The 11,423-nt window shown below is 40.8% G+C and overlaps 1 protein-coding gene across 1 annotated transcript; it reads left to right on the top strand.

Moving 5' to 3' along the window:
• Positions 1-1,867: 1,867 nt before the first annotated feature.
• On the top strand, positions 1,868-11,357 carry KCTD18 (potassium channel tetramerization domain containing 18). The gene is made up of 6 exons (XM_081313933.1): positions 1,868-2,025; positions 2,516-2,727; positions 3,375-3,568; positions 5,002-5,096; positions 8,291-8,393; positions 9,242-11,357. The coding sequence occupies exons 1-6, from the start codon at positions 1,869-1,871 to the stop codon at positions 9,684-9,686; spliced, it is 1,206 nt and encodes a 401-aa protein (XP_081170059.1). The 5' UTR covers position 1,868; the 3' UTR covers positions 9,687-11,357.
• The last annotated feature ends 66 nt before the right edge of the window (positions 11,358-11,423 follow it).

The following is an 11,423-nucleotide window of genomic DNA, read 5'->3' as shown; positions in this document are numbered from 1 at the left end:
AGCTGTCCGCGTTCTTGTCTGATTTTTTTTATTTTTTATTTATTTTAGTTCCATTTATATCCTGCCCTTCTCCGAAGACTCAGGGCGGCTTTACAAACTTAGCAGTAGCCTTCATTCTATGTATATGCCTGCTTATTAGGGCTTTCATACACCCCCCAAGGCATTATTACAAAGTCAGCTTATTGCCCCCAACAATCTGGGTCCTCATTTTACCTACCTCGGAAGGATGGAAGGCTGAGTCAACCTTGAGCCTGGTGGGATGCGAACCTGCACTAATTGCAGGCAGCTGGTGTTACTTAAGGAGGCATTAGCCCACTGTTCCACCAAGGCTCTTTGTTAGCTAGGGGTAGCTGGACTTAGCTTTGATCCTAGGAGTAGCTGGACTTAGTATAGCTTTGTTCCTAGGGGTAGCTGGACTTAGTATATGTGATGGTGATACTTAGCAGGCTTCTAAGGAATCTTGGCTGCAGATCTGTAAACTGGATTCTTCCCAGTGTAGAAAAGCTGATGTCCTCCAGCTGTTTAATACAACAGCTCTGTACTCTTTGACTATTGGACGTGGTTAAGGTAAAGAATCCAGCTTGCCTGGCCAATATCCATACTTCAAATTGTACAGCATGGTCATTTGTCATGGTTTGTTCCAAATTCCCTCTTGGATCTTAGAATTTTAAGAAGGGAGAGAAACGCTATCGCTGGATCTAGCAAAGAACTCTGCTGTGTAATTTCTATCAGAAACATTAATGACATGGCAAAACTCTCTAGGAGGCCTATCTCATTTGGACAACTTCCATTGGACCTAGACATACTTTTCCATTTCTAGTCCCCTCGTGTTTTCTCATGGAACAATATATTTGGAAGAAGAGGAATAGGAGCCCATATACTGATATAGTCGTGAAGATGTTTTGTTATTATTTGCTAAACAAGTTTATAAACCAGGCTGTTTTTATGGATAGCAGGCTATTATTCAATGTATTTGTCTAGAAAAGTCATAGAGCATGCACATTTATTTGATTCATAAATCACAGTTGCACAGCAGCAGCTCAAGCTGGTGTACAAAGTGCTGGCCTCTATTTTTCGTCCCCAATGGCAATCCTGCAAGGGCTCCCTAGCTTGGGTGATCTCTTCTAAAAGGAGGTTCTAATAAAAACATCTGTAACTCTTGGCATTTAGCATTTTGATGAAAACTATACTTTATGCTATGGTTCACAATCTTACTATGCCTCTTTTCATTCAGGTAAGCAAATATTCATGGCATTTCAGTCTGAAATTGTAGCTGCTCAGTATTTAGAATTGCACATTAGTTCACAAGTTTCTCCCAGAGCATATTGGATAAAGGAAGAAATGCCTGTGGAACATGGTCTGTCCTGACTCCAAATAGGCCTTTCCAAGTGTAGGAACATTACTTTCCCAAGATACAGAAGTTCTATTAATGTAACTCAAGTTTCTTAGGATTAATGTTAAATAAGAATAGTTGGATTTTCTGTTAGGAATACAATTTGCTTTCACTGTAGTAGTTGAGAAAAAGTCACCTAGGAACAAGGCATTACTAGTAGTGTGATGCCCTCCCAGATGGGTCGGAACTACAACATTCCAGCCACCATGACTGAGGAATAAGAATTATAGCAATTGAATCCCCAACAATTTTAAGAATGCTGTGTTAGAAGTGTGACCTGCATGTACATTCTCATGATGGTATGCATCTTCAACATTTAAGAGATTTCTACTAATTTAAGTCATTTAACTATTATTTTTGAGTGATGATGCTACTGAAATGCTAATTTTCTTACTTAATCTCCTAAATACAGTTTTATATAAAATTTATTTCAGGTATCAAAATACATAATCTAATAATATTAACTGCAGAAGTGATGGATGACAGCAAGTCTGAAAAGATGGTAGATATTATTCGACTTAATGTTGGAGGCTTTATGTACACAGCTAGACGTGAATCTTTATGCCGTTTTAAGGATTCAATGTTAGCAGCTATGTTCAGTGGAAGGTTTCCTTTAAAAATGGATAATTCAGGTAAAAAGCTTCTTAAATTGTAAATAGCCTTTGAAAAGGCGAACAAATGCATTTCAACATTTATCACAAGATAACTTGGTTGTGGGCTACTTTGCATTATTTTTCCTGTGAGCTTGACTACCACCTCTTGATTTTTTCCATTTGCATCAGTTCATTCTTATGCCCTTATTCCGCAGATGTGCAGTCTGTACTATTTCATTCTATAGAGAAACAAAAGTCCTGAGTTAAAGCCCAATGCACAGTTTGGGGGTGTGATTTAATATTGTCCCAGTATATTCTGAGTTCTGCAATAAGGTAATCCTACTTGATTTGGCTTCTGTTAATCTAGTACAATGTGTTGAACTACGGCCAACTTGTCTAATATAAATTAAACTTTAATTAAACTTTAATTACTCCCTTTTTTGTTAACACAGATTTACTGGGCAATATAATATACTACAGTAATGGCAGTATACAAAATGTAGTGTACGTTTTTTGTTTCTGTTTTCAGGAGCATGCCTTATTGATCGTGATGGAAATCTTTTTAAATATCTCTTAAATTATCTTCATGGAGAAGTTTGGATTCCTGAAAATGAGGAAACACGAATTGCATTACAAGAAGAAGCTGATTACTTTGGCATTCCTTACCCTTACAATCTTGTTGACCATCTAACTAATGAAATGGAGACATATTGTTTAAGAACAAATGTAGAACTTAAGAAGGTCAGAATTTTCCTATGTTCTTTAATTTTTCTGCGATATGTATTCAACATTTGATAAAGGACAAGTAATGCATATTTCTCAGCTGGAAAATAACTTACCCTTTTATTAGGGCTTACTCCACAAACCACTTTGTCTAGGGAATAAGTTGAAAAAAAGTTAGCCATTCTATATAGAGATTATTATTGATAGGACTAAAGAAAATATCTGCAGTTGTAATATACCAATCCTCACAATCCAATTATAACAGACATTTTTCATACACTTGTATGCATGTTTTTATGCATATATTAAAGCATAGCCCATCACTAATGGAAAATACAATTCAGTAATCCACTTCAGTATTACTGTATTTTCTCTTAACACATTTCTAATAAAAATCTAATATTTTGTCTGCATATTTAGCAAATTATGTTGACTACATAGAATAACTACTTAAAGTATTGTTCATCTATTTTTCAGAGTAGAAGCAGTAAGACTGCAGATATCTGTTTTTACCAGTGGCAAAATGCCATGAACACAGTAGGATTACATTGACAGAAGTAGGCTACAGATATTTTGGATACTTTTTAATAACTCAAATTATGCAAAATATATTAAATAGGCAGATTGTTTGATTGAATATATATGTCTGTATACTCCTTTTCTAGGCACTCATAGGTTTTTGTGACTCTTATGGCTTAATATGCACTAAACCAACAGTTTGGGTCTTGCATTACCTCAATACTTCTGGTTCCAGCTGTGAGAGTAGAGTAATTGGAATATATGCCACAAAAGCTGATGGAACAACTGCAGTTGAAAAGGAACTAGGAGGCAGAATAAATAGTAAAAATATCTACAAAAGGTGAGAAGTTTCTCAGCCAGGTGACTATATATTAACATAAGATTATAAATGAATTTACATAACTCATTATGCAATTTCTGTTTAGAGAAAAAATGGCAGATATTCTCCAGATGCTTTAGTCTTCAATACTATTCATTCCCTGTCATTGTGAACAGTGACATATCATGGGACTTGTTCCTCAACAGTTACCTGGAAGTTAGGTTCCTACTATTGTGCTCAAGAATAGTGGTGGTTTTCTAAAAATAAGCAAATCTTCCAGTGTCATTCTTTTTGAGATTTGTTTATTTATACAAATTGGTTAAGATTGCAGTCTTATATCTAATTACAGTGATGTAGTCCCATTAAATGTAATACAAGTTACTTCTGGGTAGAAGAATATACGGTATAATTATTACTTAGATTAACATTAACGATTTAATATTAAGCACTCTCCAGTTACGTTTCTATATTGGTGTGTTAACATCTGCTAGAAAATGCCTGCATACTCAGTAAATCTTCTCTGGAATATTTGAGAACATCTGATACAGGTTTGAGGAATATATAGGAAAAGGAGATCAAGAGAAAATCCAGTTGTATAACTAGGCTTCTACTTCTGTAATGTCTGTGTAATACTCTGGATCTTAACTGTTATTAATAAAACCAAGCCTGGAATGTTTAAACATATATTGCCCAGAAAACACAGTGGATTAAACAGTAATTTGCTCAAATGTAATTAATTGTGTGATTTTGAGGTAGAACTAAATGTTACTCTTGCTGTCTATTCAGTTTGCTTGCATAAGGTATATCTATTTATCTAGATAGCCAGATAAAATTATTATGTAAAAATAATTAAGCAAGTAAGAATGCTACATTTAGTCCTACAAATTGTGTTATCAAAATTCAGCAATGAAGACAATGTAATCTAGTCCTGGTACTTGGCTGAATAAAATAGTTCACTTAAACACATAACTGAGCCTAATTGTGCTAAGTTGCTTTCTTTCAACCATAGTTTCTGGAATATACCACAATCTCTGGATTCAGATATCATACCAAACAAAAAATTGTTTTATTGTTTCAGCACAATATGGAGTCATCAATTGTAATTTATAAATTGTGCTTTATGGTCTACTATGATGTATGAGCTCAGCCATTATAACTTCCTTTTCACACCATAATGAACATTAATGATGGTTTAATGCAATGTAAGAATCCAGTTCAGGGACCAGTTGAGATTAATCCTAATATCCTTCCATTTTCTGTTGTAGAATATTTTATGAATTGCTGCTACTTCTTTCGTTAAAGAGAAATTTCAACAATGTGGTTATCTTAAATGTTTAGATCATAGGAATGAATGTTCAAATGGTTATGATTCTTCAATATGAAAAAGTAACTTTAGCAAAGTTTTGTCTTTCATTTAGTAAAATAATTTGTTTTTTTCTACTTTTTTTTACTAGAGAGGCTGGAAACAACATCCAGTACATTTGGAGTTACTATTCAGTAACAGAATTGAAGAAGATAATGGATGCATTTGAGGCTTGGGAAGGAAGAGGTATGTCTCTGTGGGTGTGCGTTTCTATATTTGAAGATGGTATTTTTTTAAAAGAATATAAGTATTTATGGTTGGGAGTTGGCTGTTGAAGGTTAACCAGGGTAGTTTTTCATTTATTTTGCATTCATTTTATTAATTCAGCAACATAAGAAAAAGAGAGTAACTGGCTCTTAATGTAACAAAACCAGTATCTTGGGCACTATTATCACTTACCGTATTTTCCGGCGTATAAGACGACCCGGTGTATAAGACGACCCCCTACTTTTAAGAAGATTTTCAAGGTTTTGTCTTATATGCCGGAAAATACTTACATGCCCTGCCCGTCGCAGAGGAGGCGAAGGCCCGACTGGCCCCGCCGGCCCTCCCGCTGCTCCCGCGCTTCTGCCGGCCCCCGAGGCGCAGCGTTTCCCAGGCGACAGGCAGCGCTGGAGGGCAGCCGCCACCCCGCCACGGCCGGCGCCCCTCCTGCTTCCCCCCCCAGGCCTTGAACTTCTCCCATTGGGCGCAGGGCGGGGCAGCTCCGCCCGCAGCCTCTTTTTTAGAACTCGTGCGCTTCCCTCTCACCGTCGGCCGAGGCGGTCCCTCTTCCCGGCCGGCTTCCCGCCCTGCCCCTCATGGAGCTGGACTGGGCGTGCATTGGAGTTGCAGCGCATTGGAGTAAGCGCCGGCAGAGGCTGCTCTTCGGTCACCCGCCGGGAAACTTGCCAAACCGGGAGAGCGACTGCCGCGCCCACGCCCCTCCTGGGACGCCACGCCTGCCTGCCTCTTAAAGTGCCCACCCTGCATCCCTCTGGCCAAGGCAAAGGCGGCTGATGAGGACACCGACCTCGCTCCACGGGCGGCGGGAAGAGCTGCCACGTCTGGGGACTCCTCCTCCTCCTTCCCCCCTCCCACCACCCTCTCGCCTCACGAAACGGCCTCTTAGTCCGGCGCGCAGCTCCGATCCCGGCTGCCTGCTGGCTCGTCTCGGTTGCGCTGATGCGCCCGAGCGGCTGCTTCTCCCTCCTCGGCGGCTTGCCTTGCCCCGGCTTTCCCCCCACCCCCCTGAAATTCTCGCCCGCTTTCACAGACTTGTTCTTTTACACCGGCTGCAAGTACCAGGAGCCAAAGGCAGCCTCTCCGAAAGCCTCACACCCAAAGACGCAGGCACGCCCACACCGAGGAACGCCGCCGCTGGCGAGGCTCGCAGACGCCGCCGCTGCCGTTCTTTCTTTCTCGTTCGCGGGAGCGCGCGGCGGCGTGCGCATACAGAGGCGTATATAGACCCAGGGAGCCGCCGAGCCTTCCCCCACCCGGAGAGAGAAGCGTTTCTGTGTCGGCGCAGGCACAGATACCCCTCGCTCGCGAGCAGCCTTGCCCTAGCCCGCCGGTCGGGCCCCCCCAGATGTTGCGCCCGGTGCGGCCGGCCCCCCCTGCACCCCCCACGCTACGCCACTGCCTTTTAAATCAAGCTCCCTTTCCTCCCTGCTCCCTGTTTCCCTCCCTGTTTCCCTACTCCGCCTACTCTGTGATTGGCCCAGCTTTGCTCCTTTCCCGCCAAAGGGGCGCCTCGCCTTATTGTCTCTGAGCTCTCTCGCCTGCTGCGCTGCTGCTCTCAGTTCCGCACTCCAAGCAAGCAATTCTTGTGGTCAGCGCGAGTCAGGCGGTGCCTCGGCGGGAGCAAAGGCTCTCCCTTCCTACGGTCGAGCGGGGCGCCTCTGGGGACCGCCTGCCCGTCCTCTTGTCGGGGACCTGACAGCCAAGCATTGGAGGCGCTAGCACGGCCAGTCCTTGAAAGAGCAACGGCAGCCGCTGCAGCAGCTGCCCCAGAAGCTGATGAGACCACGGGTCGCCATCGCCTGCCTCCATCCAGCCCAGGGCTCCAGCCGAGCGGGAGTCATGTTTCTGCGAAGAGGCGGCGGCCGTGGCGGCGGCAAAGGACTCAAGAAAACTTCCTGTCGCTGGGGAAGGACGACGAAGTCACCCCCGGCAGCGGCTGCTCGAGACGACGGGCGCGGGCTAGTCCCGCTCCTCTCATCAGGGACCTGTCAGCCAGCATTGGAGGCGCTAGCACGGCCAGTCCTTGAGAGAGCAACGGCAGCAGCTGCAGTAGCCGCCCCAGAAGCAGACGAGAGTTTGCCCGTTCGCCGTTGGCCACTTAACCACGGGTCGCCATCGCCTGCCTCCATTCACCCAGCGATCCCGCCGCCCAGCAGAAAAAAGATCCGAAGGTGTTTTTTTTCCGGCGTATAAGACGACCCGGCGTATAAGACGACCCCCCAACTTTTGAGGTGATTTTTAGGGGTTCAAAAGTCGTCTTATACGCCGGAAAATACGGTAGGCTCAAACAATCAACTATCCATTATTTCAGTATAGTAAAAATGTAATCAGCAATTGTGAAATAGAAGAAATACCATTTCAAATATCATGTATTGGGTTCTTTATATCATGTGTTGGCATGATAGTTTAATATTCATTTCTGCCAAAACAAATATTGTGAATTTTGAAAACATGCACATACTTGCCTAAAGGAGTCAGTTAAGCATAATAGCCATTACTCTTTTAGAAACATATTACTACTTCAGGCAATTGTTTGAAATTGAGAAAGGTAAAAAATAGTATAAATTAAATAACTGATAATAAGATAAAAAATATTATAAATTAAAAAATAGGAGCTGCATCCTGCAACATCTCTCTCCCTTCACATACAATCAGAACTACTACAGCAGGTTGAAAATCTTCCCAAGGTTGGGATCTGTACAGTAAAAGCAGGGACCGCAAATTGCTCCTGGTCTACGGCCTGTTGGGAACTGGGTCATGCAAGTGGCGAGTGAGCATGCAAAGCACCATTAGTGCATGCTCAGGATTAGGTTGTATGGATAAAACCATCCCCTTTCCTGCCATTGCTGCCTGCTGCCGGTCCACAGAGCCAGAAAGGTTTGGGACCGCTGAGTAAAAGGATGAGGAGAAGGAAAAAGATTTCATGTTTTTATGTCAGCAACTTCACTTATGTAATTCTGGATGTAGTTCAATTTTGTACATAGAAAAAGATATTCAGAATATTGCTCTTTAATTATGGGAACACAACTGTTGTAATGAAGGTGTGTTTCCAGGTGCATTAACACATTCCTTATTGCATATCAGTGAATTTCAGGTAGAAGTTACCAAATTTATGCATCTTGAATATTGTGAAATGATATGTTTGAAATTACAAGGTGCCAGCTACTGGCGAGTACCACAGGAGCTGATAGAGTGTTGGACTCTTGAGGAGCATTCTTTGAAAGGAAGCCTTCAGAATATGTCTCCAGTACGTAAACGGTAGGTATTGTGGTTCATTTGCCTGTTGTAGCCTTTAAGTGGAATAAAAGTTATATTTGCACTTGATTTTTTGTATTCAGTATCTTCTGATAGAAGAATGGTGTGTTACCAAGTGATATGTAGTTAGTGTGTTATAGAAGGATCAGTAAAACCTTACTGCTTTGAATATGTTAAACAATACATTACAAAACACTAGGGTTGAATGTTTTTACATTTGTTTTAGACCTTCTGTGAGGGCAGCTGTGCTTTCATTAAAATAGTGTAACTTTTTTCTGATCTCCATTCAAGCCTAAAATAAAGTACTTCTGTTTTAAGAGTCACATAAAACTAATTAATTCAATTTGAATAGTCCATCTCAACAAGTGATTCTTGGCAGTGAATAATCTTAAATCAATCTTCAGTGAAGGCATGTCCTAAAGCAGCAGTAACTTTTTTTCAGACTCATGTAAAAACTTCTTTAACGAGTAGTAGCGAGATGCTACACTCATGCTACTTCTCCTCCTCCTCCTCTCACAAAAATCCATGTTATTCTCTTTGCTATAAAATGCAAGCCCACTTTGTAATACTTAACAATGAACATAAGAAAAATATAATTGAAAACAAGCTGAAATTATATTTGGTATTAAATAAGAATGTATCATTTCTATTGCTTGTGCCAAATGCAGATGATTATCAATATAAATATGTTGTCCTAATTCCTTATACATTGATGATTGAAATGTCTGATATATGTGTATGTGCCATTTTAGGCAGATATCGGAGTAAAAATAATTTTTGCATACGCTGAATATTATACTTATCCTCTGTCTTTACTGGATTCAGTGGACTTAATGATTTTTTTTTTACAGACGAATAATTGATTCTCCTGGTGAGGAAGAAAGACAACTGAATAGCAGAACAGATCGAAAGCCAGTTCAATTCTCTGGCCCCTCTACAAGTACCTGCATCAAAGTTAAGAACTCAGCTTCTTTAAAGATAGCAGCATCTTCACATCCCCAAACGGCTCTTAAGTGTCCTACCAACGATACTTCTTTAATAAGCAAAAAGATTTCGAGAACTCTTTATGCAAGGACTGTCCCATTGACTAAAAATTCTCAAGTCTCTCTTAGAGACGCTGATGATGGGGGAGTTGGCCAAACGATCTCAAAGTCTTCCTCGTCTAGTAATTTTGCAACCGGTCAGGTGATAAAACTGAAGCGGACTCCACTGTGTAATGAATCAGTTGTGAGGAAAGTTAAACAGCAATTTCCATCTACTGCAATTGCTGCTACTTCTACAGGTAACTCAAACTGAGCAGTCGGCCCTTTCCCTGAGGTGCACTACTAACAGAGATGGTCTCCAGAATAGCTAGCTGAGTGGTGATGTGTAAGACTGATCTCTTTAAGATCGTTATTTTTTTAACAACAAAAACTTTTACCTCCTGAGAGGACAAAACAGTCCCAGGTTCCACAGAAATATTCTAATAAAATCCTCTAAGATGGTGGATGGTAGTCAGTTGGTGTTTATTTTTGTAAGGTACATTATAAATCATCAAAAAGTATAATTAAATGTGGAACCTTGGTCATTTTAGACTATTATTTATTCTAGATTGGGTGTGTTCCAAGGCTTTTAATTTTTTAAAAAACTTGTGCAGTTTTTCTGAGCCTAATCAGCCTTCCATCCTTCCAAGATCGATAAAATGAGGACCCAGATTGTTAGTGGGAATATGCTGACTCTGTAAACTGCTTAGAGAGGGTTGTAAAGCACTATGAAGCAGTATATAAGTTTAAATGGTATTGCTATAGAGAACAGCAAAGTCTCTTCCTCCTGAATAACTAAGATTCTTATTCTGCTATTGTTCTGGCTGTTCTGCTTTCAATAGGTATGGCCACATATTTCCAAGATGTTAACCATGTTATATTAAACATATATTAATGTGGTTTGAGGTATACATTCTTACTACAACAAAGCTGATATTCTTACAAAGATACAGTTGCAAGAAAAAGTATGTGAACCCTTTGGGATTATGTGGAGTTTTGCATGAATTGGCCATAAAATGCGCTCTAAACGTCATGTAAGTCACAACAATAGAAAAACACAGTCTGCTTAAAATAATACTACGCAAACATTAGCTGTTGTCATGTTTTCATTGAACATAAGATGGAAACATTCACAGTGCAGGGTGGAAAAAGTATGTGAACCCCTAGCCTAATGACTTCTCCAAGAGCTAATTGGAGCCAGGAGTGAGCCAACCTTGACTCCAATCAGTATGATGATACTGGATGTGTTGCTGACAGCCGTCCTGCCCTTTAAAAACACACACCTGTTTTGGGTTTACTGGTCTCAAGAAGCACTGGCAGAGCCCAGAAACTCAAAATCATGCTGAAGTACTTCTCTGAAAACGAGAAATGGATTACTGTACCCATAGGTTCCTTGTAGCTGTAAGAGTTATAGAAGCAAGGCTAGTTTCATTTTTTCCTGAGTATTTAATCTTATAGCAACCATAGGATCATTCTGGCTTTCTATTCCCCCTCCTTGCATTAAAGAAACAGAGCGAGCAGTGGAGGTCAAGTCTTTTTATCTCTGGAAACAGGCAGCTGTTGCTGCTCCTAGTAATGTGAACAGACGGGCTGGGTCAGGTTTGTATAGAATATGCAACAGTGTTCTTGGCATTCATTCAGAGGGACTTTTTAGAGATTTAGGCTTTCCTTAACCTTAATGGATGGCTTTGGTGTTCTCCTGCACCAAGGCAGCCCTGTGTAAACAGAGGCACTTGACTATCAATCAATGAGACTTCCTAAAAGGAAATATTTCTTTTAAGCTCAGAGATGTATGATTTGTATTTAATTTTCCTTTTGAAGACAGTGACTGGGAGCAGTGTCTTCCTTCTGAAGAGACTGGATAGAAGCTAGCTATAAAAATCCTAAAGGAAAACTAAATTCCCCAGCCTTGTCATTTGTGAGAAGTGTGTTATCAATGAAAGAAAAGGTAGTATGATATAGTGGTTAAAATCTTTGACAAGAATTAGTGAGACTCCTTGTTTAAGGTGAC

This window comes from Vipera berus, assembly GCF_964194415.1.
Source record: "Vipera berus genome assembly, chromosome: 1".
Taxonomy (NCBI): domain Eukaryota; kingdom Metazoa; phylum Chordata; class Lepidosauria; order Squamata; family Viperidae; genus Vipera; species Vipera berus.
Note: the sequence above shows the minus strand (reverse complement) of the source record. Positions and strands in the feature narration are given on the sequence as shown.

What these genes read in the sequence shown, in the direction of transcription:
- KCTD18 (XM_081313933.1), top strand. Translation starts at nt 1,869, where the DNA reads ATGGATGACAGCAAGTCTGAAAAGATGGTAGATATTATTCGACTTAAT. An exon ending in TGAGGCTTGGGAAGGAAGAG is followed by an intron (nt 5,097 to 8,290) that starts GTATGTCTCTGT and finishes TGAAATTACAAG; the next exon opens with GTGCCAGCTACTGGCGAGTA. An exon ending in ATGTCTCCAGTACGTAAACG is followed by an intron (nt 8,394 to 9,241) that starts GTAGGTATTGTG and finishes TTTTTTTTACAG; the next exon opens with ACGAATAATTGATTCTCCTG.